Genomic DNA, 27,424 nt, shown 5'->3' with positions numbered 1-27,424 from the left:
TTAGACAATATTAACAGATTGTTAGGCTTCTTTTGAACATGGGTTTAGCACTACTTCAGAAGAGAGAAAAAACACTGGCCAGAAGTTGATAGTCTCCTACTGAACACATTTGTGCAAATTATCTTATGCCAAACCATAGCCATCTGGCATCTGTCAGAACTTGCCATCTCCTTAAAGCCTCAATCCAAGCCCTTTCCCACATTGAGAGTGATCTCTAAATGTTTTCCTGTTAGCTGAACAAACCAGGAGAATCCATCAATCTCTGTCATAAACGTGCCCAGGGCAAGATCACCAGCAGGGGGAGCAAATTACAGCTTGATTATAAAAGCTACTCAGTAATGCATGTCTAATAATAGCCAAATCATTTAGAGAATTATTACTGCGGAATCCTGTATTTCAGATGTATGCAATGTATGTTTCATGTAGGTATCAGTGATGCTGAAGATTCGTTCAGAATATCTAACTAATCCTGAATTTGATCCTCCAAAAGTGGCTAAAGCATCTTCTGCAGCAGAAGGGTTATGTAAATGGATTATGGCAATGGAGGTTTATGACCGTGTAGCAAAGGTGGCATTACGTTTTTTTTTTCTTTTTATATTGAAAATATGATTTCTCCTAGTCAGAACCTTTTGAGATCCTCTTGCAGTGCAAACACAAATTTTGGAGATAAACTGCTTTTAAATATGGAAGTTCAGTATATCACACTATAATTATTACATTAGTTTAGCATAAGGGATATAGTATAGACATCTAGTTTATAATTCTGCCAATCATTTTAGCCATAGTCCAGTAACACTGCAAAAGTGGATATCCCTATAAAACTCTCTGTATACGAATCAGAGTAAGCAGTGGTGTATTAACCATTAAACAAACTAAGCACATGCTTAGAGCACCAGGCCCAAGGGGGCACCACAAAGTTGAGAAAGAAAAAAAAACAATGAAAATTTGTACAGTATGTACAAAGGAGGGGGGCACCAAGATTTGTCAGTGCTTAGGGCACCAGTGAGCCTTAATCCACCACTGGCAGTAAGAAATCTCATGATAATTTCTTAACGAGAATAGTCTTCTGCAGCAATCTATCTGAAGAGTAGATCATACCGTGTTAGAAAATAGTTCTACACTGCAAATAAGTAAAGATCTAGAACAGAGGTATCAAACTCGTGTCGTCAAGGCGTCGTGTGATGTATCACAACTTTTTTCCCCTTCGCTAAACCAGGCATGGGCATGGCCAGTTTAGGGCGCATCCGGCCCATGAGCCACAAGTTTGACATCCCTGATCTAGAAGGAAGTACTTCATATTAATCAGAATAGAGCTGGAAGGAACCTTGGGGGTATTCTAGTCCAATCCCCTGCATATTGTCATATTTAATCATTTTAAAACTTCTTCTGTTTTTGTTTTTAAAATCATAATCATTATAGAATATAACAATCTATATTAAATTTATTAAATAGGTGGTTGCTCCTAAGAAAGCCCGCTTAGCAGAAGCCCAGCAGTCATTAGCACATACTATGGCATTATTAAATCAGAAGAGAGCTGAACTTAAAGCTGTTGAAGATCGTTTGGAATCATTGCAAGAAACCTTCAATGAGAAAACCGAAGAAAAAGCCCGCCTAGAATTCCAAGTGGATCTGTGCGCTAAAAAGCTGGAAAGAGCAGAAAAGCTGATTGGAGGACTTGGTGGAGAAAAATCAAGGTCAGAGACAATACTTTGTACGCATTTTACCAAAACCATTATAAGGAAGAAAATACACACTTTTCAGTGATATTTAAATGTAAACAGTATTTAAGAGTTTGCATACTATTTACTACTTTTTAAAAACCTTTTTACAAACTAAAAATGATAACATTACAAGTTATTCACAAATTGTTTTAAATTGATTTTTGGCTGCTACATGGGGCTATTTTCATGTCTTACAATATCTATATAATGAAAGGTTTATTTTAAGCTCTAGTTGTATTGTTTGTGTATTCCAGACAAACTCTCAGTGGTTTACATATAAAATCTATAAAATAATAATATTCCTTCTGCAAAGGAAATATAACATCTCCTTTTCCTAATAGCTCTTCCTCACACACATAATTAATTTTAACAATTGATATAACAGGAAATAAAAATAAACCGCCTGAACTATTCAATATGTCACTTCGGCTAATCCGCTCACCTTTTCTCCCTTAGATGGTCTCATGCTGCAGATGACCTCCAGAACACTTATGACAATTTGACAGGAGATGTTCTGATATCAGCAGGGGTGATAGCATACCTTGGTGCTTTTACTGCTGGATTTCGACAAGAATGTACTAAAGAGTGGAGCAAACTCTGTAAGGTAGCATTAGTTTATTGCTTTATTTCTAGAACACACATAGTCTTCTAATAATGACTCTGTCAAAATAGGTGTTTTATATATATATATATATTGTTGTTGGCATGATGGAAATAATTTTAACATGCATTATGATTTTAATATTGTATATCATAATGGAAACAATAGGTAAATCTGCATTGAAAATATGATAGAAAAGTCTAAAAGTGAAATGCTTTTCTAAATCTTGCTTTAAGTATAGGAAATTTTTCTGGTATTGCCTATTAACCTTTCCTATTTGATTTCTCTTGACTTACTCAAAAATGAGATTAGATTAACATGATGTATTTTAATACTCTTTGTACACATGCTTAATAATAAAGCTTTATCTATGCCTACAGGTGAAAAATATTCCATGTTCTGAAAACTTCTCTCTAAGTAAGACCCTTGGCGATCCAATAAAAATTAGAGCCTGGAATATTTCAGGTCTTCCAACAGATCAGTTTTCTATAGATAACGGTGTGATTGTTGACAATTCGAGACGTTGGTAGGTAACTAACATTAGGCTATTGAAGCATTCATATTGATAGTTTTAAATCTCAGGTTATATTTTTTTCTCTTTTCTATATGTATTGTTGGTTGTTAATTATTTTATGCCCACCAATTTGTCCTTAAGGTAATTGAAGGAGATAGAGAAAGATTATATGCATAGTTACATGCAAAAACATACCTATGTACCTACAATTTTAACTACTCCTTCAGGATAGAGAGCATTTTCTTGGGTGTAAAATAGCAATAGCAATAACATTTAGACTTATGTACTACTTTACAGCGCTTCACAGCCCTCTTTAAGTGGCTTACAGAATCAGCATATTTCCCCCAACAATTTGGGTCCTCATTTTAACCACCTCAGAAGGATGGAAGGAAAATGATAAATGAGAGCTAGTTTGGTGTTGTGGTTAAGGCACTAGATGAAAATCAGGAGACTAGTTCCAGTCTTCTCTTAGGCATGAAGCCAGCTAGGTAACTTTGGACTAGTCATTTTCTCTGAATCAAAGGCAAGGGCAAGCCACTTTTGAAAACTGGAGAGACACTCATTCAAGCAGTTGCTAGGAGTCAAGCCTGACTTGAAGGTATATTTACATATCCCCCCCAAAAAATAGTTGCCTGAGGTAATAAATCTGCAGTACTAAGTAAATTAACCATAATGAAAGTATACTATAATATTTAATATTATTTAAGTATAAATACTTAAATAATTATTTATATATAAATAATGGATAAAGTATAATCTTTGATAATTGATTCAGTGATATCAGAATCCGTTATTTTGTGAAATACATAGCTTGTTGTTGGCACCTTTCTGTCAATTTTCAAAGTCATCTCCTCCCACAAATGTTTATTATTAAACATTTAAAAAAAACAATACTACAATCTTTTTTTTCATTGTTAAACTGAAATTATTAAAAGTATTAATAATTTTATGGATAAAAAATTAATACTTTTATGCTAATAGGTTTGATGCTATTTTGTAGGCCACTAATGATTGATCCCCAAGGTCAAGCAAATAAATGGATAAAACATTCTGAGAAAGAGAACAGACTGAGCGTCATAAAATTTACTGATTCAGACTACATGAGAACTCTAGAAAATTGCATTCAGTTTGGAACTCCTCTTCTGCTTGAAAATGTTGGAGAAGAGATAGATCCTTCCTTGGAACCTTTGTTACTTAGGCAAACTTTTAAACAAGGTACAAGAAATAGTAAAGGCTAAATATTCAAAGGAAATATTTACTATTTTTGAATAGTCCGTTATATTGTTTAATGTGTTTCTTTTTATTCCTCATATACTGCTGCCTAGTAACAATGGAAGGTAACACAGTTTTTCAGTACCGTCATTTTTATTTTATAACTAAATTTGCATGCATTGCAGATTTAAATCCAAGAATCTTATCCTTCTGTTGTTTTAGTAACAGCTATGTTGCATGTATAATATTGATTACTATTTTGTATGTTTTTGCTTTTCCAACATTCAGGCAAAGTATGTTGGAAAGTAAAAGCAGACAGTTTGTTTCCTTGTAAGAAACATAGAATATCCATTATAAGTAGGATTTTGACAGGTGTGTTTATTCTGACTTCTGTAGAATTTCTCCCTTCCTTTTATTGTTCCTTTTATTGTTTCTTCAATTTGTTCAGGTTTTGTATCAGGTTACAGAAAAATCTGTGCTAGAAAGATATGAAATTATGGGCAGAAGAGCAGTGTCAGTTCAATCAGAATAGTTCAGAATAGTTCAAGATACATTTTCTCCTCTCTATGTAGGCATAAACTTTTAAATAAATTGTATGCATGCTAGCTAAAGAGATGAAACCAGTGGGTTTCTATACTATGTTTCAACATTATTCAAAAGGCAGTAAAGTGAGTTTTATGAGGGGTGAATAAAAATGAAGTTGGAGTTAAAGCAACATTAATAGACATCTCTAATAAATCTAATTCCTACCTTTAATGGTCTCCAACATTTGCCCTCTGAAATTTGAACAAACAGGGATTACAGAAAAGATATTCCCATGGTGTGATTTATAAAAGCAATTTATAAACTGTTAGATTAAATCCAGGAAGGGACCAATAGTCTTAGCAAAACAAATCTAAAGAAGTACAAAGATTTATTTTATTTGGATGGAGGTAAGACAAGGCAAAGATGTACCAGGGATTAACTGAATGGAAGTGGGACTGTCATGAGGTATAAGATTATCACAGAAGCGAAAGATGACATATTTAACCAAAATGTAAAAACAAAGACATATCAGGGTAAGTGTTGTAAATGATAAACATAATGTAGAGGTTCCCAAATTTTCCTGATTCACAGAGCTTCTAGCAGTTCCCAAACTATGCAAAGTGATGCCCTAGGATCCATGGCCCACAGTTTGGGATTTGCAGGCCTAAGAAATAAAATCAAGGGGGACAAGGAAAAACAGCACAATATGTATCTATTGTTAACTTTCAGCTTGTAGCATTTTGCTGACCTGACCAAGCACAGATCTATCTACATTTGGGATCTCCATGGACATTTCAATTAGCAACCTTGGGGCTTCAGTACTATTCTTTTCTTTTCTTTTGTTTTATTTTAAAATGCTATTTTAAAACTAGTTGTGCAAGAGAGAAATGGAACCAGTGTTACATAAATCCAGGGGTATCCCAAACTATCATTCAACATGAATACTCTTATAATCTCTTTAACTACTATATGCTAAACTTGCTGCCAATTAAAAGCTACTGCTGTATAGAACAAATACTTCGTTTTCTTTAACACTAGGTGGCATGGATTGCATTCGACTTGGTGAAACAATAATTGAATATTCTTTTGATTTCAAATTTTATATTACCACCAAATTAAGGAATCCACATTATTTACCTGAATTAGCAACAAAAGTTTCTTTGCTAAATTTCATGATTACTCCAGAAGGACTTGAAGATCAACTTTTAGGCATAGTTGTTGCCAAAGAAAGGTAAGTGTTTTAATTTTCCTCAGGAGGTTTAATTCATAAATAAAATAAAATTCAATTTCATTCTAATTCAGGAAGAATTATTGAACATGCATGCATACATATAAGTATATACATGTGCATATGCACATGCATGGGCAATTAAGTAATAGGTATAGATTTTTAAAGAGACCAAATTTAATTTTTTTTAATTAAAAAAATAGGGGAAGTGGATATTAACTTGTGAGCTGAAGCCTGCATTCTTCCTTGTACAATAGGTATGAGGTAATAGAAGAAATTTTTGTCAATGTTATATATTTGGAATACTAAGGTGATTTAATTACAGGAAGCAGCAGACTTCAAGGTATTGAAGCTATGATAACATGTCTCTTGCAATTGCCAGTATGGAGCCTATCCTAACTTTGATAGCTTGACTGAACTAAATAGGATATGAAAAAACATGCATGAGTCTACTAATAGTTTTATCGAATCATTTAATTCAATAATGAAGAACAAAAGCGAATATTTTACATTGTATAATTTTTTAAAAGAGATATTTAAACATAATTGTGGCCAACAGAACATTGATATAAAACGGACAAAAGAACCTCAAAAAATCCACTAACAAAAAAGTGGGCTTGTCATTTTAGGCCAGAATTAGAGGAAGAACGAAATGCTCTTATCCTTCAATCAGCTGCTAATAAAAAACAACTAAAAGATATAGAAAATAAAATTTTAGAAACATTGCAGTCTTCTGAAGGTAATATTTTAGAAGATGAGAGTGCAATTACTATCTTGGACTCAGCAAAAATAATGTCTAATGAAATTACAAAGAAACAGCAGGTAAGTAACTTCAGATTTTGCAAATAATAGCTATATATGATTAATATGTTGATTCCAAAGCTGAACATAGCTCTAGTGGTGCACAGCAATACTGTAATAACAGTAGCATTCTGTGCGCAACCTTAGTCAGGAGATAGAGACAACCACTTCTGAAAAATCTTGCCAAGAAAAATGCAGTGACTTGTTCAGGCAGATAAGAATCAGATATGTAAGGGGGAAAACATCAATGCTTAAACTTGGAATCAAACATATGGAACTTATAAAACTCAACACACAAGGTCACACCAGTGTTTAAAAATCTTAGAATTTTAATATGAATCAAAAGTTTGGCTCCCTAGTTATTGAACTTGACTCAATCTTTAGTGCTAATATCAGCATTTCAACGAAGAGGGTGTTTGTGGAAAAAAATATTGGAACTGTCATTCTAAAAATTTGCAATGTGCCGTCACATTGTTAACCTGGATGATAGAAGGAAAGAAAGCATGGCAGGATGAAAAAGACATTTTCTTTCGAATATCCTGTTGCTTCCACCCTTTCCCAAATACAAGCACTTACTAAAAGGAATTGTTTTAGGAGTCAGGGGAGCTGGTAGAAACAGGGCAATGCTTTTCTGAAAAGAACATCTAAGTGGTTTTCCATCTCTATTTAAATAGTTTTCCTCTTTGGTTGAATTGCTTTTTATCTTTGAAATAGTTCTTTTACTTTTAGCCTTAAACCTCAAAAGATACTGATGTAGTCAGCTTTACAAATGTGCTAGCATAAAGTAGCCTAGAACATTTGTAATATACAAGAAAGTTCTCAACTTTTTCTGATTCTGTGTGGGTATTCATGTTTTATACAAACACACAAATCTAATTATAGGACTTGCAGCAGCTAATAAACAGGGCACTGGCCATTGTGATGGTATAATGCAAGAAACACTGTAGAAAGAAAAGGCTTTGTTTGATGCTTAGAATTTATGGTAATAATTAAGGAATGTATTTTCTTTAGATTGCAGAAAAAACTGAAATTAAAATAGCACAGTCTCGAGAAGGCTACAGACCCATTGCAAAGCATTCATCTGTATTGTTTTTTAGTATTGCTGATCTGGCTAATATAGATCCAATGTACCAATATTCTCTCAGTTGGTTTGTAAACCTTTATATCAACTCTATTCATGATAGGTGAGCAGCAATTGTGTTCAAATATTTCATTTTTCAAGATATGTCTGTTTAAAACCTATTTATAGTTCCAAGTACATTATTTTGTGAAAATAGTTGTTTTTCTGTTGGTTTGTATGTAAACATTTATCATCTGTAAGCCACCCACATTTGCTTTATAGGGGAAATTGGCAGTATAAAAAATTAATTAAACAATCATTTCAAGTTGTAGATAAATATTTAATAGCACCAGACCTTCTTAAGAAATCAATATTTTTTTCTCCCTCTTTTTCTTTTTCCTTTTATTTTTTAATTACATATGCCTAGTCAGGTGCACATATTGTAGATATTGCAATATGTTCCAGTTAAATCAATATATGAATATGTATAACAATATTTTATTTAAAGGGTATGCACTTTCTAAATACATGTTTCTATTTTTAATAGCAACAAGTCCAAAATTTTGGAAAAAAGGCTACGGTATCTAAATGACCATTTCACATACAACTTGTATTGCAATGTTTGTCGCTCCCTATTTGAGAAGGATAAGTTGCTGTTTTCATTTTTACTCTGCTGTAATCTTCTGATGTAAGAGACTCTAGAAATTTTAATATATTAAGAGAGTGTTAATTATTTATCTTGTAGCATCTTAAATATTAGGAAATGTATTTCAAATAGTGGCATGTTTGCACTTGCAAATCATTGGTGCAAAGAAGCTGTTAAAATGCATCTGCACACAAGAACAAATTGAACTAGGATTAAATTGAGATGAGGTTTAGTAATTCAATCCCATTAAATATTTTATGAAATATATCATTTATCCAAATCCTTTCAGTTTATTTCTATTCTATGTTGTATCCCTTCTATAGTTCATGTAGTCTTTCAGTGTTGCCTCATTAATTTTTCTTGTAGGAATCTTTGCTGGCATTTTTGGGCTTTCCATCCCATTACCGATATTACAGGATCGCACTCAAAGCCTGCATACACCCTGACATGAACATGCCATGCAGTCTTGTCACATAGAGATTCCAACATGGTATCTGTTTTTTTTTTTACCCCATGAAGTCTTCATTGTCAAAGGATCTCTAATCGCTTAAGTTAATGGTAAAATGTCTATGGAGGTTCTCAGTCAACCAGGTCATGGTTATCCCAAAGGTGTTTTTTTTTCAAATGGCAACTGGACTTTCTTGATTTTTCTTGAAGATCTTTCACTTCTCCTCTGAGAAGTTTTTTCAATTCTAATTAACTGGTGGGATTTATACTGTTTTCAGTTATCTAGTCATTAACATTTGAGAGTCGTTGAAGCCACCTGGGGATTAATGGTACAAGTAGTCCTTGACTTACAACCCCAATTGAGTCCACAACTTCTGTTGCTAAGTGAGATGTTGTTAAGTGAGTTTTGCCCCATTTTACAACCTTTCTTGCAACAGTTGTTAAATGAATCTCTGCATTGTTAAATTACCGTATTTTTCAAAGTATAAGACGCAACTTTTTTCCTCAAAAAAAGAGCTGAAAATCTGGGTACGTTTTTTTGCCTCCTGAAGCTCTGCCCCTTCACCAAAATGGCTGTGCATACTCTTATGGAAGCTTTCAGAATGCTCCTGGGGCTGGGGAGGGCAGAAAAGAGCAGAAAATGGACCATTGTTGCCCCCCAGCCCTCAACAGCACTCTATAAGCCTCCATAAGGCTATGCATGCAATTTTTTTGACAAAAAACGGGCCCATTTTCGCAAAAAATTGGCCGTTTTGGGGAGGTTTGCAGAGTGCAAAAACTTTTTTCCCCCTTTCAAAAAGCTCTTTAGTTAGAGTGATTGATGAGAATTACATTGATCAAATGCTGTGCCAGCAGAAACAAGTCTTAGGTGCTGCAGGTTGTCAGCTATTTCCTTCTCCAGCACATGGATAAATACACCTGGAAACATCTACCAACCTACCTACCTACTCTCTCTCTCTCCCTCCCTACCTACTGTATTTCTCTCTCTCTCCCTCCCTCTACCTACCTACCTACCTACCTACTCTATCTCTCTCTATTCCTTTATCTACCTACCTACCTATCTAACTACTTTCTCTCCCTACCTACCTACTGTATTTCTCTCCCTCTCTATCCCTCTATCTACCTACCTACTTTTAAAAAGAAATTGCCTCTTCAAAACCATGGTACGTCTTATACTCCGGTGTGTCTTATACTCCGAAAAATACGGTGGTAACGTTGTTAAGTAACTCTGGCTTCCCCATTGACTTTGCTTGTCCAAAGGTCACAAAAGGTGACTACATGACCCTGGGACATTGCAGATGTCATAAATATGAACCAGTTGCCAAGCATCCAAAATTTGGATATTTGGACATAGTGAAGTTTAGTAACAATAATGGCTACTGAATTCTGGCATAACTTCTAGTTGATAATAGATCAATTGCAATTTAATCTAAAATAATAGTGTGTTACTTAAATTGTACATGGCTTTTTTTTTTCTTAAAACAGAGCTAGGAAAGAAATGGAACATCAGGAGTTTATGTTTTTATTAACTGGAGGGGTTGGTCTCAAGAGCAAATTCAAGAACCCTGATCCATCTTGGTTACAAGATAAAAGCTGGGATGAAATATGTCGTGCAAGTGATATGCCTGCTTTTAAAGGATTACGGTACAATAGCAACTCTTTTATCATTGTTTTTTGGGGTGGGGATAAGCATTTTCTGATATAGAAGTCATAGTATGCCTTGTGCAAATCAACAGGCAAAAGGTGTAACTTTGCTTTCCACCTCACCCAAATTCTTCTCTGAAGTCTCAATAAGACAGTTGTTATTCACTGTCTTTGCTGAAAAAACTGTAACATGGATGTGAGGCCTTCATGTAGCATGCAAGGGCACAAATTGCCTGCCTTTTTATGTGAAGAAATACCACATTGCCACATTGGGAGCATGCAGTAAAGAATGAACTGTACATTTTCTGGAGAAAAAAAAAGTGGCAGAAATTGGAGAGAGGCAGAGGAGAGAATAAAAAGTCAAAGAAAATGATATAATAAGATGAAAAAGAAGTCTTCAAGTGGTTTCTGGGGAAACTATCATTTTGTGAATAAGGATGAAGCATGTGACATAATGTTATTATTTAATTTTTATAAATAATTGGTTCACTCAGAAAGTGAGAAACAGAATATAATAACCCCACTCCAATGACACTACTCTACTATGAAAAAAATCTAATAAGAAAATATAGTACCAGTGGAAGAACACAATCATTTTGGAAGCATGATGGCAAAGAGATTTTAAATTATATTACAACCAAAATAAACTTAAAAGATATTATGCCATTGCTTTCCAAATGAACTGGACCTCACCACTCTTACTCTAGAAGAACATCCAGAAGAGTTTTATTCTTGTATAAATTTGAAATCTAATCTTTCAAGTTTATTTTATTGTTATAGGAATCACGTGACTTCAGAACCCAATGAATGGCGTAGCATTTATGATAGTAAAGAACCCCAGACAGTTCCTTTACCCAAACCATGGAATACAGAATTAAATGAGATAAAGAAAATGATTATTCTCCGATGCTTGAGACCTGACAAGGTAAAGATGATTTATGTAACATAATTTGAGAGTTAATTAAGTAGCTGTTGTTTGCGTTCCTAAATATAATTCCATTTATTTTATGTCTATCTTGCATTTTGCTAAATGTAAACATTCAAAACAGCTAACAGTACAAATACAAAATGCAAAAAATAATCTTCTAGTCAATGTAAAATCTCAGAAACGCCAATAGCATTTCAATAAATGCACTGAATAACAAATGCTTTAGCTGACTAAGCTACCAAGAAGCTATATTTTTGACTCATTTTCAAATTTTGCAAACGTTTTAGAGCATTCCTGCAGAATTGAATTGCTCCAATATTGTTAAAGACTATTCAAAATCAGATTTAGTTTTGACACTGATAGCTGCCCAAAAAAGAATCCCATTAATTGCAAAGAGTCAAAGTAAAAAAAACATTTTCAAATTAAATTCAAAGAGAAACTGAACTTTCTTATTATACCCAGTGATAAATTATTACAATAATATTAGATTGTCATGCATCACAGGTAAGCAAATGTGAAATCAACTATATATTTTCTTTCTAAAAAGTGAGGAGTTAAGCAAATGTACAGCACACCTATTTCCTTCCAATATTCTATACACTCTATGTTGAAATAAAATCTCTTCCGGTTTTAGTTGTTTAACTTTTTAATTCAACACTGTTTAAATCACTTTTCATTTTAAAATAAGAAAGAAAGAAAACAGTATTACAGCTTATAAAGCTAACAATTTAAATTTATTCCTAAAATATGTAGAAAAAACAAACCTGCCAATATGTAAGCCTTTTGGATCATTGCGACAATTTACCATGCAATATTTAGATTTGTTTGAATTATTAAATATTTAAATTATTAAATATTTACCAGTTAAGCTGCCTTGAAATAAAAACTGAGTAATTTATAGCAAATCCTATGTTATGCTGACGATTTATTTGAAAACAGATTACACCAGCTATAACAACCTTTGTGACTGATAAACTTGGAAAGAAATTTGTTGAGCCACCTCCTTTTGATCTAACAAAAAGTTACTTAGATTCAAATTCTTCAATCCCTTTAATCTTTGTGCTGTCTCCAGGAGCAGATCCTATGGCAAGTAAGTTCACTCATTATACTTGGGGTTTTTTTTCCTTACAAAAGCTTCTTGTTAGTTTGCGTATTTTTTATGTGAAGTTGCTGAGCATCTTTATCAATAGTCATTGCAAAACATAATTTAGATCTTTTATGTATTACTGATGCATTAGCCAGGGCAAGAGAGGTGGAACGCAATAATCCTCTGAAGGCACTTGATAATGATCAGATGTCCTGCTCTACAAGCAAATATTTGTCAGGATATGTATGTTAAGTTGAGCAGCTTTAGTATAGTCAAAACTTTCCTGAACCAGAATCTGGGCAAGGATAGGCCAAACCTTTATCATCTCTCATTTGGATTACTTCAATTTGTTGCACGTATGACTGCCTTAAAGTTAATTTGAAATTACAATTTATGGAAAATTCAGCTGCTTACCTACAAACCAGTAAAGTCTGCTGCAGCAGTATAACATTAGCTTCCATGAGCTGCATTGGCTACCAGTGGGTTTCTGGGCCTAATTTAAGGTGCTATTTTTTCACCTATAAAGCTCTTTATGACTTGGGTATTCTAGGTCAGCAGTCCCTAACCTTTTTAGTGCCAGGGAAGAGAATTTTTCCATTGACCTAGGGGAGGCAGATGGTTTCAGTTTCACTCACTTATCCACCATTCACCTCCATCTATTTGACTCAGTTCCTAACTGGCCACAATATCCATCTGTTGCCTAGGGTTTAGGGATCCCTATTATACATCTTTGGGGCTGCCTGCTTCAGGCTGAATCTGCAAGCCAAGAGAGATGCTGCAGATTCTTCCCCAGAAAATGTTAAAGGGGCAGAAATCCAAAAGCAGAGTTTCTTGGTTCTATCCTCCTCACTCTGGAATTGCTTTCTCTCAGAGGTTGGCTTTTACCTCATTATCTTCTTGAAAAATAATTTTTTAAAAGTGCTTTTCATGAGCTAAAAAGATTAGAAATTGACTAGAGTTTCTTGGTTCTATCTTCCTCACTCTGGAATTGCTTTCTCTCAAGAGGTTGGCTTTTACCTCATTATCTTCTTGAAAAATAATTTTTTTGAAGTGCTTTTCATGAGCTAAAGAGATTAGAAATTGACTTAGCCTGAGAATTTTCAGTTTCAGATATTATGAGCAGAAGTAGTACTAGGATATAGTACATATAATACAATAGTAATGTAACTATCTTTTTTGATGATGTAAACTATATATTTCCAAAATTATTTCCAAAGTTGGGCAGATCTACTATCGTTTGCTGAGGTTGCACATAATAACGCGGTACATAGTGGTATGGTTTATACGCCATTCTGGGTGGTGAATGGGTTCGACTTCTTGACCATTCCTGAATGTCCAAGAGCACCTCCTGAGCACAGGTCTAAGAAGGAATGGCTAAACTATACTAAGTAGGCTAAACTGCCTACTCTGAAGTAACTCTTCTGCTTGGATGCAGCTGATAAGGAAGGAGGCAATGATGACACTGAGTGGGGGTTTGGCTGAGGGTCATGGGGATTGGTGCTGATGATTAGGGGGATAATTTGGGTAATTGGGTGGATTTGTGGGTGGAACTGGGCGGGGTAATGGTATATCTACGGTGATGGGGTTAACTTTGTTAGAACTGACTTGGATTTGCTTACCTTTGTATCATAGTCATTTAGTGCTGGTTATCACATAGTTTCTTAGATAGAGATAAAGTTTTTCATTAAACAAACCGACTCTCTATTTTCAACATGAACACTGGAACATGATATTATGAACATGTAGTTATTTATGTCTTGGTGTATATAAATTGTCCCATATTAATCAATTCATACCTCATACCTACAAATGAAATGTAAACATTTATCAAATCTGATTTTGAATATAATGCCTTGGTAAACTGAAAGGCATGACTTATAAATAGTTTTAGATGTGTGATTTATAATGATTTTCAGACAAGTCCTCCCAGAGAAGGGCGGCATACAAATAATAAAATAAATAAAAAAATACAAATATTAATATATTTTTGTTTTCATGCTAGGTCTTTTAAAATTTGCAAATGACAAAAATATGATTGGAAATAAATTTCAGTCCATCTCTTTGGGACAAGGGCAAGGACCAATAGCAACAAAAATGATTAGAGAAGGAATGGAGGAAGGGACCTGGGTTTGTTTACAAAACTGCCATCTTGCTGTTTCCTGGATGCCAATGCTGGAGAAAATCTGTGAAGAGTTTAACAGTGAAACTTGCCATTCCACTTTCAGACTCTGGCTGACTAGTTATCCATCACCCAAGGTATTTCAAATTCAAAAAGTACCTGAATATTTATGAAAAAATTGTATTCTATAATAAATAAATTTCTTAGCTGCTGTCAGATAGCTCTAAAGATATTCTCTGCAACCCATCATGACTTTAATAAACAAGGCTTTCATATTTAATATTTATTTATTATTAAATTTATTTGCTGCCCATTTTGTGATTTGAAATGAACCTAAGCTGCTTAAATGTGAAAAGATGTGCAAATTAAAAAAAAAAACTATAATCCTGCTTTTTATTTAGAGAAGGAAAAATTAGGTAAAGGTAAAGGTTCCCCTCCCACATATGTGCTACTCTGTATCCCCCAAAATAAGACCTCTCTGGATAATAAGCCCAATTGGGCTTTTGAGCACATGCGCTAAAATAACCCCACCCCCGAAAATAAGCCTTCCCTGAAAATATTGGAACACAGCAGAAGCCATGAGGTGACTATGTTCACTGCCTCCTGCACCTCAAAACTAATAAGACCTCTCTGAAAATAAGGCCAAGAGCTTATTTCGGGGGTCAAAAGAAAATAAGACCCTGTCTTATTTTTGGTGAAACGTGGTAGTTGTTCCTGACTCTAGGGGGCGGTGCTCATCTCCGTTTCAAAGCCAAAGAGTCAGCGCTGTCTGAAGACGTCTCCATGGTCATGTGGCCACCATGACTAAACACCGAAGGCGCATGGAATGATGTTGCCTTCCCACCAAAGATGGTCCCTATTTTTTCTACTTGCATTTTTACATGCTTTCAAACTGCTAGATTGGCAGAAGCTGGAACAAGTAACAGGAACTCACTCCTTTACTCAATTCGAACTGCCGAACTGCCGACCTTTCTGATCGACAAATTCAGCATCTTAGACACTGAGCCACCACGTCCAAGGAAAGATTAGATGAGATTATTTACCTGAGTGCAGTGGTGGGTTCTGGATTCTGTTCCAACTGGTACGGTTGGAATGGCCCCAGAGTTACCCACATGCACACGTGCGCAGCACACACATGCATTCTAGCATCAAATGATGCTTCTGCAAGCCTCCGCAAAGCTCCAGCTGCTCCACGGAGCATCCCGCAGGTGCTGTATGCGCCATGTGCATGCGCGGAAGCGCCAAAAGCTTAAAGCACCGGTAAGGTGGGTGGGTTGGCCCTCCGGATCACCATACCGGAACAGTATCCAGTGCTCCGGGCAGGATCCGGTACGCCCATACTAGGGTGTACCGCCTGCAACCCACCACTGCCTCAATGGTACCTACTAATTGTCTAGACAGTGCTGGTTACTATGGTAAATTCTGGCCATTAGGACCCAAGCACAGCCAAAGCTCTATTTTACCCAAAGCATACTAATTCTCTTCTGTACAAGCTAGAATTTCTAATTTAAAGATTACCTTAATATCCAATACACTCTTACTCATCTCCCACCAATCAGGAAGTACCCATATTCTATTAGCACACAGAGGGTGTACTCCATAAAAAAAAATCTTTAGAGAAGTGCAATAGTTAATTCAGGTCAAATGCTACTACTGATCTTTAAAACCCTAAATAATTTGACTACAGGAGTCCTGAAGATGGTTCTTGCTATATATTTTGGATGGCTCTGAGACTGAGGAAAAGTATTAGATTTATTGTGTATGAAATTTGCTGTCTCATACTCCTGTCAATTAATACTGAAATTGTTATTAATCTAATTCTCAAGATTAATATATTGATGTCATACACAATGAAAAATAGCTGTACTGAAGGGCAGTAAATGAATTATATATGATTTTTAAAAAAACAAGTAGAAAACAGATTATTGAACCTCATGACTTGATTGTTAGATTGATTCATTGATGTAAAGATGCAAAAAACACCAGGCACAATATTTTAAAAAGGTAGTGTATACTGAATAATTTTTAAAAATATATAAAAAGAAAACTGTTAGTAAAGTTACCATACTTGCATTCTCTAGTTTCCAGTCACCATTCTTCAGAATGGTGTGAAGATGACAAATGAGCCTCCTACAGGCCTCCGGCTAAATTTACTTCAGTCTTTCCTCTCTGATCCGATTTCTGATTCAGACTTTTTTGCTGGGTGTCCTGGAAAGGAGCAGGTAACTTTCTTCATAAAAATTGGTAAAGAAATCGTTAATTAGCAAAATTACATGGCTTTGCTTGCCAAATATTACTGTGTAGCTTTAAAGTATGATATTCTATATAAAGATTTATGTATAAAATTTGTATTCTTTGGCATTTGTATAAAATTTCTACTGCGCATACTTGCTGATATCTCGCTATCTTATCTTTTTCCTCTGCCACAATTTCAACAGTTTTTTACCCATTAGCTCCATAGTCCTACAAAATGGTAACTCTTATTATTTCACTGTGAACTTCAAAGAGGCTAAGTTCTCCATCCTTGTACCATAAAGGAGACTCTCTCATCCAATCAATGTATTAACATGAGGGCTGCTTAGCCGAGCAGCAATTAGACAAGTGGCAAACCTCTGAAAGGATGCAGAGTAATATAAAATTTTGTTCCTGAATAAATTGTACAGCTGGGAAAAGGCAACTCATTGGAGTTAGTGAAAATATCATTGCATGGCCAAAACAACCTTTGAATGTTATTACCAGCCAAAAGTTTTGTAGACACATAATTTTTCAGTTGTGTTTGCCTGTCCTTATTTCCATCTGGGTTAACTGAGTGTTTTTCTCCCTAATAGAGATGGGAGAAGCTGCTGTTTGGAGTTTGCTTTTTTCATGCCCTAGTACAGGAGAGAAAAAAATTTGGACCTCTGGGATGGAATATTCCTTATGGATTTAATGAATCCGACTTGCGAATCAGTGTCAGACAATTGCAGGTAAACCTCTTCATTGTTTCTTCCAAAATCTATCCAGGATTTTGTAACAAAAACTTCATAAGCTGATTCCATTCTAAATTCATACTTGAGTAGACCCTGGTGCTAAGAAACTCAGATATATAAGTCTGTATTTCAAGTCTAATATTTCCTTATCAAAAGAAGCTTTAAAAAACCCTAGTAACCTTGTTTGAAGCATGAACTGTTCTGTTAAATATATTAATATTAATGTGATTTTTCCATGTTTCTTTGATGTTCTTTGAAGTGGGCATTCCAGAACCCTGCTGGGAAAAACAGTCCAGTCTTGAAATATTGATAGGCTTTTAATAGATCGAAACATTTAGATAAGATTAGAGAACACCTGAATATTGTTCTTCTCCACTGCTGAGTACTTTGTTTACAATTTCAGCTGTTTATAAATGAGTATGATCACATACCATTTGAAGCAATAACTTACCTTACGGGTGAGTGCAACTATGGAGGAAGAGTGACAGATGACTGGGACAGACGTCTACTACTGACCATGCTTGCTGATTTTTACAATACAGATATAGTGGAGTATTCACATTATAGGTTTTCTCCCAGTGGCAACTATTATGCTCCCCCAAGGGGCACTTATGATGATTACATTGAATTTATTAAGGTATGATTTTATGTACACGTTTCATGTTTTTAAAAAGTATTTTGCAAGCTAAATTCATCTTGAGCACATTTCTGTCTATAGACAACTGTAATATATTATCTTTTTACTTTATAGAAAATAGTGCCAAATGAAATCCAAATAAAAAAATATACAATGTTCAGCATGCTGAATGCTGGTATAGCATTGGTTTGAGTGTAAGAACGCTAGAAGAACGCTAGAAGAAAAATTATTGCTGATTATTTGCAGAGCTATTCAATTCTCAGATGATCTGCTGGAGGGTTAAATTAATTGATTAGATTACTATTTCCTCAGTCCTAAATAATTAATTTTGTCTTATTATCTAGAATCTTCCTATTAGTCAGCAACCAGAAGTGTTTGGACTGCATGATAATGTAGATATATCAAAGGATCTCCAGCAAACAAAAATCATTTTTGAATCTCTTCTGCTGACACAAGGAGGAAGCAATCAAGGAGGGTCTAAAAGTGGTGGTGACAGCACTTTATATGAAATTGCAGATGACATCCTTAGCAAGGTAATATGAACAAGCAATATAGTATATAAATTATAATATAACTGCTTCAGAATTATTTTTCCGATGTTAGTCTAATTTGGTCTAATCTAATCTATATTGTTTAAAGTTCTCAATTATTAAAATACAAAAAACTCATACTGACACAAGAAGTTGCATATTGTGAAAGCTGTAACTTTCCCAGTTGCAACATGCTGTGAACATTGGATGATCAGAAACTATAAATGAAGAAAAAATGCTTTGGAATTAAAATGCTGCAGAAAATTGTTAAGAACGCCGTGAATTGGTCATTTAATAAATAAAGCAGGGCCAGATTGTTCCCTTGAAACCCAAGTAATGAAGCTAGAATTTAGGACTTGTAAACATAATGTAAAATCACCAGAGCAGACCATAATACTTGAAAAAATCAAAAGGAGGCAAAAAGAAGTTGTCAGAAGATAGATTGAGTGGCATTATCTTACAAAAACCCATCAAAATTACTGGCATGCAATCCTGGAGAGGAAATGTTTTTCCAGATCCCCACAAATGTCAAAAGCTACTGAACAATAAAAGACTTTACAGACTAGATTTTACAGAGGAGGTGGTAGAGATCCAAAGCCTGGAATAATAGAATTTAGTGTAACTTTATAAGCATTCTAAAAAAAACCAAATATGTTTGCAAGAAACCAGATGCGGGGCAAATGATGTGTCATATTGACATCATTCAGCAATTACTATGTCACTGTGCATTGCATTTTGATGTCATTGTGGCTTCTATAAGCTGTCCATTATTAAAATTAGTTTTTTTATAAGATAGAAGGGGAATATGGATAAACAAAAACATCCAAAGAAGTGAGCAATCACAGACAGAGTATCAAATAGAATGAATGCATTTGGTCTAACTAAATTAACTATAGTTACAAATTGCCTAATTAAATAAAATCTGGGATTTCAGCACATGTATGGTGTAAGATATAGAGAGAAATGATTGACAGTGATAATCTGAGCTGTTTATTTCTGTCAGGTCTTTTTCATTACATGATATATTATCTTCCAAATTTTACACAATGTGGAGTCTATTTCTTTAATTAAGCAAACATTGTATGCTCCATTTTTGATGACTTTACCCAACTATGTAATAAATAACTTGGAAGTTGAACCTACACACATGATTACCTAGTGACTGATAAATTTATCACTAATTTATCTAATTTTCAACATTTATACCTGCATTAAAAAAATTATAGCTGCTTTTGGAAACAATCTAAATTATCTCAAATTTAGACTTCTTAGCAAAATGCTTGGCAGATTCTTTAGGGGCGCTATTCTGCCATGTTAAAAAATAAATGATTTTCACATTTGCCCAACTTGAATCTTATTCAGAGATGTGGAAAGATACAAAAGTGCACTAGGTACTTATAATGATTTCAATGAATATATCTCATTTATTAATATATAAATATGTATTCAATAATAAATGTTATTGCAGTCGGGACATATTTGCTGTAACTTGAAATATGAACAACAGTTGAACTTCAATGCCAAATTCTATCATACTCAAATAAATAAAACACAACAACTCAAACAGAAAGAAAGAAATCAATAACTCTTTTGCATGAGACAAAAAGCTATCATTTGTGGAGATGTGAATTATGAAACTGTAATCTGGTTTGTAGACTCCATTCACAACAATGTAGTCCCTTAATTTTAATTTAATGGAAAAAAAAGAAAAGAAAATAATTTCATATGATTTTGTTGAAATATATTTAATCTCCTTAAATAATCTTCTCATTCTCGCACTGAAATAATACATGCTATGTAGAATTTGTGTAATAGCAATTGGAATTTTGCAATAGGAATTTGAATTCTTTGTATGTGCCTTATCTTAATTTATTATGGTTATATAAACACATTCATAAATCAAATGTACATTTGTCAGAATTAAAATAAGTATATCAATCTTTCTAGCTTCCAAAAGATTATGATATTGAGGCAGCACTTATTAAATATCCAGTGATATATGAAGAAAGTATGAATACTGTTCTGGTCCAAGAAATGGAACGTTTTAACAAGTAAGGGCTTTGTTTTCTTCATCTGTTTACATGTTACATTTAATTTTCCAGATGGACACATAAATTATATACTAAATCTCCTAACCCTACAGTAGAAACTGTTAAATTAAAAATACGTTTTAAAGCTGTCATAACTATCCTTTTTTTAGAGAATTGGAAGTATAGTATAATCATTTGTACATGTAATTATTTGTAGATTATATAAAATTTGCAACTTGAATTATATGTCTACATTTTTGTACATTTAGTTTAATAAAAACCATACGCACAACTTTGGTAAATTTGAAGAAAGCGATTAAAGGATTGGTTGTGATGGATTCTGAATTAGAGGCCCTATGCGCCAGTCTTCTTGTTGGAAAAGTTGCAGAAAACTGGGCTAAACGTTCGTACCCAAGTCTGAAACCACTGGGAAGCTATATTCTAGATTTCCTAGCTAGACTGAAATTCTTACAGGTAAAACAACAAGCATATAATTAATCATTTTATTATTCTGAAATAATTTGCTACGGTTATTAATAATTTGCCAATAGTTTTAAACAACAAGCATATAATTAATCATTTTATTATTCTGAAATAATTTGCTATGGTTATTAATAATTTGCCAATAGTTATATATATATCACAACCCCTGGTAAGACCCAATTATGGGAGGAAGCTAACTGCTTCCAACATCTGTCAATCGGCTCGTCACAAGAGTCCATCACGACAGAAACCCAATATTTTTACTGTTGCCTTTGTTAATATATATATATATATATATAAATATATATATAAAATAAGGGTTTAAACCAAGATTGTTCCTCTATTTCTTTTCCAAGGATTGGTATGACACTGGAAAACCATGTGTGTTTTGGCTCTCTGGATTCTTTTTCACACAAGCATTTTTAACTGGAGCGATGCAGAATTATGCCAGGAAGTACACTATTCCTATTGATCTCCTGGGATATGAGTTTCAGGTAATATTAGATGGCATAGGCTGAATTTTACAGATTACATAGGAATTTGCAAAGTGTCCGAAGTGTATCAATAGATAACTGTGTTAATTCATATTCATGTACTTATCTCTTTCAAGGTAGATGAAGGCAGGAAACAGATACAATAAGTACTAGCATCCTACTTTATTATCATAGCAGAATATTTCAAAGCTAAGAGAAATAAGACAGGCCAATCTTGAGTGCCTTTTACTCCATCCTATCTTTCCAGGACAATCTAATCTTTTTATAAAAGCTTCTGCATACTGTATTTAAATACTCAAAAAGCCTTGGAGACAGTACACAACATCTATTAGGAAAACATAAATGTAGTCTGGAAAAACAGGAAGAAGTGAGAAGAAAACTGTGCAGGAAATCAAACAGCTCAGTTCTCTTAGAGAAATAAAGTTGCATACAGGTGGGCCACAAACACACAGGCAAATGGGCGCCAAGGTTGTGGTGTACAACTTGGTGTAGCTTTTTATGTTCTGCTCAATCATTCAAACAATTTAAAGTTTGTTTCCTTCCCAGATATTGGTAGTCCTTGCTTAACGATCCCAACTGGGATCAGAATTTTGGTCACTAAGTGAAGTAGTGATTAGGCAAAACACCAAGTGACTATTGCTTAGCAACGGCAGCTCCAGTAATCCAGGTTAAAGCATGGGCCAAGAGCTCATGCTTCTGTTGCCATGTTGTGCTCACTCTGCTTCAAATTTCTTCACCTGCCTATCTCCCCCACCATCTCTGCCTTACTGGCTACCCTGGACTCTACCATCCCTGCCACTCTGCCCTCTGGTATCTGGAGCCAAGTGGACAATCTCTCGTTTTCGTCTTGACTAGAGAGCTTTCATTGGGAGATACAGACTGCCGTCTGTCAGCTTTTACCACTTGGTCATCTCTGCTGCTTCAGAGACATCTAGTTTGCTATTTTCCTCAGCTGGAACTCTCCCATTTTAATAGCAATCTAACTTAATTAGTGAGGACCTGGGAGGCAATTAGGACACAATTCATTGTTATATATGTGCAGGTCCTTTGATCCAAAGTGGAAATGGAGTTTTGAACCCAACATAAGGTATTTGCTGCATGTGTTAAAAGCTTGGTTACTTTGGTTAGTAAGCACTTGGAATATACCTCATCAAAGGCACTGTTTTTAGAGACCTGGAAACCAGCAAAATAAAAATAACTGAGCCATGTCAGAAGAAACTCTCTTTCTGCTTTGGATTTCCTGCTGTTCATTATTAATTTATCCATCTACACTCAATAGAAATCAAGGTCTGGATGGAACAAAAAGGAAATTTAAAGGAGAGTAATCTCCAAATACAGTACTTCATCTGTTCATATTGGAAAAGCTATTACTAAAATTATATTTCATTGCTAAAAAGATCACCATATTTCCAATCTGAAATGAACAAAAGATTGTAACCCAGCAATAATTTATTGTTTTTATTTTGTTCAGGTTATTCCAAGGGATACTTCGACTTCTGCGCCAGAAGATGGTGTTTACATCAATGGGCTATTTTTAGATGGAGCTCGCTGGGATAGACCAAAGTTAGTAGTAAATATGTATGGCATATACAGTATTAAAATTGCTTCTCCACCTTTCACTGAATACTAATTTTCAATGTACTTTTGTAATTTGACATCTTACATTCCCTTTTCCTAGCAAAATCAATAGGAGTAAAAGCAGGGCCATCATACTAAGATGCCAAATGCCAAATACCCACTAACTGGCATGATGTAGAAAACCTGAACTATTTGCTGCCAGCTGTGGTGAGCTGGAAGTTTTCATCAGAGATATGGCACTCTAAAACAGGGATGCATTAAATTGTTTTATAAAAGTCATGCGATGTAATATATACTATAGATTTAAAGGCAAATTTCTCTTTAAAAATATGGCAATAGTACTAAATATTCCAAATGATAATTGGGTTTATACCACTGGTGAGTTCCAGATCCCATTGCAACCAGTATGGTTGCAACCGGGCCCGGCATCTACCACATGAACTCACGCAGGGTGCACATACACGCACCCAGCGTGCACATGCATCCTTACCTCTTGCAAGCCTCCACGATGTTCCAACTGCTTGGCGGAGCATTGCGCAGGTGCCGTGCACTCTGTGCACATGCACGGAAGCACTAAAGAGTTCAAATACAGGTAAGGAGCTCGGGCGGGTGGGCCCTCTCGAGCATTGTACTGGAACGGTACCTGGAGCTCCGGGCAGGCACCGGCATGCTCGTACTGGGGTGTACCGCCTGCAACCCACCACTGATTTGTACACTTCTTTACCAGTTCACAACTAATATGAAGACATTCTTCTACACTCCCATCTTCTAACATCTGGATGTTCTCTAACTGGGATCATCTGTCTATTAATATTTGCTCAGATGATTTCCCTCCACTGAATTGAATAAGAAGTGGCATTCACTAATAACTTCACAAACATAACTACTCTATGCTGAAGCACTAATCTTTAATTTATGGTAGAAGATCAAATTTATGATGACTGGACTAGCTATAGTTTTCTTCTTTTTCCTAAATATGTAATGCTGCATAAAGCTTCATTCTTTTGAACTGTACTATGTTAGTTTTCCACAGTTGTTGTTGTTTTTTTCCACCAGAGGGCTCCTAGGTGAACAACATCCCAAAATTCTCTTTGACATGATGCCCATTATTTGGATAAAACCAGGTAAGTGGATTTTTGACCAATAATTATTTCAAAATGTTCAATCCCGTATCTCTTGCAACAAATTAGTGGATTTGATTCCTTAATGTTAGATTACCGATTACTTTACAAGGTTTAAGTTACATAATAAGATGTCCTAGCTGCTTCCTTTCAAGTTGTTCACATCAGAACTCTTATTTTTTACATCTAGATGTTAGCCATAATAAAGAAACATCATTATAGCTAGCATCCAGGTATAATACAATCAATTGTATTGTTGCCAGCATAGCAAACTATATTTCTATATACATCTATATACAATGGTACCTTGGTACTCAACTGCTTTGAAACTCATTGAATTTGGACCTCAACACATTTTGATGTGAAAATGTCCCAGTTCTCATCGTTTGTTTGGTACTCAATGCACAAGCTAGCACATCATCAGTGTCGACTGATTTATAACCCACTACATTATTCCTTATGGGAAAAATTGTTTGGTATTATCATTTTTGGTAGTCATCATGCCTCCTGGACCCAATTAATGACAAGTACTGAGGGACCACTGTATATTTTCATTTCCCTTCCCACTAAAATTTTCCTACATGCCAACTGGGAAAAATAAGAACCAATTGCTATCTCTTATGTGATAGTGAGATATGGTTTTAGCAGAAGCAATTTTAAAGTATTGATAGTTCTGGACCATTTCATTGTCTTTCACATAGATCACCTAGAGCTCTTGATCTATGGTGATAGGGTGGTAGAAGCTGCTTCAATGCAGCCTCCTTTGTGTAGGTGACTAGTGTGGTGGTGATAGCTGACTGGTGCCATTGCTGTGATGGGGAGATTGACAGGAATATCACATGTATGTGTGTAACTCCAATACTCATTGTTGCAACTTAAGTGTTTCATAGGAGTGATCCATAGAAGAACATGTGGATATGTACTAAATCTATCAATTGTTGTAAATTAGCTTTTTTATGTACCTACTATGTGTAACTATTTACAAAAGTTTCATTATGGTCTTTCAGTATCAAATGCAAACAATTAATTGGCAGGGCTGTTGGGTCTCTACTTTTAAATGTTAATATGCCATTTATGGCCTCATAGTCTTTCAATATACATTTTGAACTTGCTGTTTACATTACTGTAATATATTACATGCGAGGAGGCACTTGCTCAGCGGTTAAAGACACTGAGCTTGTCAACTAGAAAGCTGACTCACTCGAGCTATGCAGCAGGGTGAGCTCCCATTACTTACCCCAGTTCCTGCCAACCTAGCATTTCAAAAGCATGCAAGTGCAAGTAGTGGATAAATAGGTACCACGTTGGTGGAAAGAGAACAACATTTCTTCAGCCTCATTCATGCTGGCCACATGACTACAGAAATATCTTCAGACAACACTGGCTCTCTTGGCTAAGAAACTGAGATGAGCACCACCCCATAGAGTCGGACATGACTGGACAGGAGAAACCTTTATCTTTAATATATTGGATGTAAGGTCATTGGCTATTACAAGAAATCTCTCTTGTAACATGACATCAAGATTCTAGACAAGGATTCTTTGATATTTATCATTATTTTAAACAAACCTCAAACAAATTTCAAATGACAGCTTGACTAACATTTATTTCTAGGTACTAGTTAATGTATTGCTTTGACTTCTAAAGCCCTAAATCACTTTGGACCAGATATTTCCTCCCATAAAAATCAATCCAATCTCAGATGTTCTTCAGAAGGCATTATATTTATTGAAGGCATTTAAGAATTAAAATTCATCCTTTTGGGTGGTGCTGGTTAATTCAGTCTGTATCTCTGGAACCGCTCAGATAGCATTGCTATTGAACTTTAGGCACTAAATCAAGGCATTTTCCCACTCCCCTTTTTATGTTAGTATTTGAACTTAAACAGTTTTTAACTATAATGTTATTTTGTTCCCAAGTTGCTGCTGTCAAAAAGAGATATTTTAAACATGAAAATAATGTAAAGGAATCCCATCATACTCAAAACTAAGATGTTAGAGAAAAGTATAAGAATCCCTAATATTTCACTTATAGTCACATGTTTAATTGACCACCTCAAGAGATGCAATGTGTGTGGTGGTTGTTTTCCTTCAGTTGTACTCCATCGTGCTGCAGTGCAGTTTGTAAGCATTCAGTATTTTTATTTCATTTTATTCTCAGTTATTTCACCTTAGAGAATTTTTTCCCTTGCAGCCAAAACATCAGAGATCAAGAAATCAAATGCTTATGTGTGTCCGCTGTACAAGACAAGTGAACGCAAAGGAGTCCTTTCAACAACTGGGCATTCAACTAACTTTGTCATTGCAATGAAGTTGTTAACTGACCAGCCAGTCCAGCATTGGATCAAGAGAGGAGTTGCTCTACTTTGTCAGCTGGATGACTAATTTTATAGAACCCAAACCAGATGAGCCTAATTATACTCCATATTCATATCTTTCCCTAGAACTTTCTAAATATTTTGATCATTTAGACTTTCAAATTGGTAACAATATTTTACAATAAATTGAACCCACCCTTGTTTATTGATGTTTTTACTTCTGTTCTTTTATAAGAAAAGTGTTTACTATGCAAAATATCTTATTTAGCCCATCATAATTCATTTTGAAGTTGTTGAAAAATAAATTTCCTTTTGCTCAAAAATGTTGTCACTTCCTTTCAACTCTTAACATTGGAATATCTAAAACATTTGATTTAGTCTGTGTTGATTTCTGCTTTCTGGACAACTCTTCTGCTTTTTTGGAGAGAGAGAGATTCTGGAAGATAGGTTATATTAAAATCCTTAACCCTTCATCTCCAGCTGGACACAATATCCTCAGTGGATCATTCTTTTGCAGCCATGTTTCCTCATCTTTTGCATGCATTTTTTTTTTTGAAAAAATATATAAAACTTTGCTACTTATTGCGGATGGCACATATTTTTACCCCAGAATAGCTGGAATTAGTTCTTGATCATCTTGTGGAAATGTTGTTATTATAGCATAATCAATAATATGTGTTGTGTATTGAGGCATCATTACAATCTAAAGCTAGCAGGTATCACAGAAAAAAC

At 34.8% G+C, this 27,424-nt stretch overlaps 1 protein-coding gene across 1 annotated transcript in view; it reads left to right on the top strand.

Moving 5' to 3' along the window:
- The window catches only part of DNAH12 (dynein axonemal heavy chain 12), an 87,102-nt gene extending 60,092 nt beyond the window's left edge, over nt 1-27,010 (top strand). Inside the window, exons 50-72 of the mRNA XM_032239096.1 lie at nt 427-567; nt 1,453-1,694; nt 2,178-2,325; nt 2,703-2,848; nt 3,837-4,051; nt 5,612-5,804; nt 6,431-6,623; nt 7,614-7,786; nt 8,210-8,350; nt 10,241-10,399; nt 11,180-11,324; nt 12,267-12,417; nt 14,417-14,670; nt 16,615-16,755; nt 17,362-17,499; nt 17,906-18,139; nt 18,484-18,672; nt 20,617-20,720; nt 20,969-21,173; nt 21,539-21,676; nt 23,148-23,239; nt 24,311-24,378; nt 26,569-27,010. Coding sequence (XP_032094987.1) covers nt 427-567; nt 1,453-1,694; nt 2,178-2,325; nt 2,703-2,848; nt 3,837-4,051; nt 5,612-5,804; nt 6,431-6,623; nt 7,614-7,786; nt 8,210-8,350; nt 10,241-10,399; nt 11,180-11,324; nt 12,267-12,417; nt 14,417-14,670; nt 16,615-16,755; nt 17,362-17,499; nt 17,906-18,139; nt 18,484-18,672; nt 20,617-20,720; nt 20,969-21,173; nt 21,539-21,676; nt 23,148-23,239; nt 24,311-24,378; nt 26,569-26,759 — 3,801 coding nt within the window. The 3' untranslated portion in view covers nt 26,760-27,010. The remainder of the gene's footprint in view (nt 1-426; nt 568-1,452; nt 1,695-2,177; nt 2,326-2,702; nt 2,849-3,836; nt 4,052-5,611; nt 5,805-6,430; nt 6,624-7,613; nt 7,787-8,209; nt 8,351-10,240; nt 10,400-11,179; nt 11,325-12,266; nt 12,418-14,416; nt 14,671-16,614; nt 16,756-17,361; nt 17,500-17,905; nt 18,140-18,483; nt 18,673-20,616; nt 20,721-20,968; nt 21,174-21,538; nt 21,677-23,147; nt 23,240-24,310; nt 24,379-26,568) is intronic.
- The last annotated feature ends 414 nt before the right edge of the window (nt 27,011-27,424 follow it).

This window comes from Thamnophis elegans, chromosome 2 (genome assembly GCF_009769535.1).
Source record: "Thamnophis elegans isolate rThaEle1 chromosome 2, rThaEle1.pri, whole genome shotgun sequence".
Lineage (NCBI taxonomy): Eukaryota > Metazoa > Chordata > Lepidosauria > Squamata > Colubridae > Thamnophis > Thamnophis elegans.
Note: the sequence above shows the minus strand (reverse complement) of the source record. Positions and strands in the feature narration are given on the sequence as shown.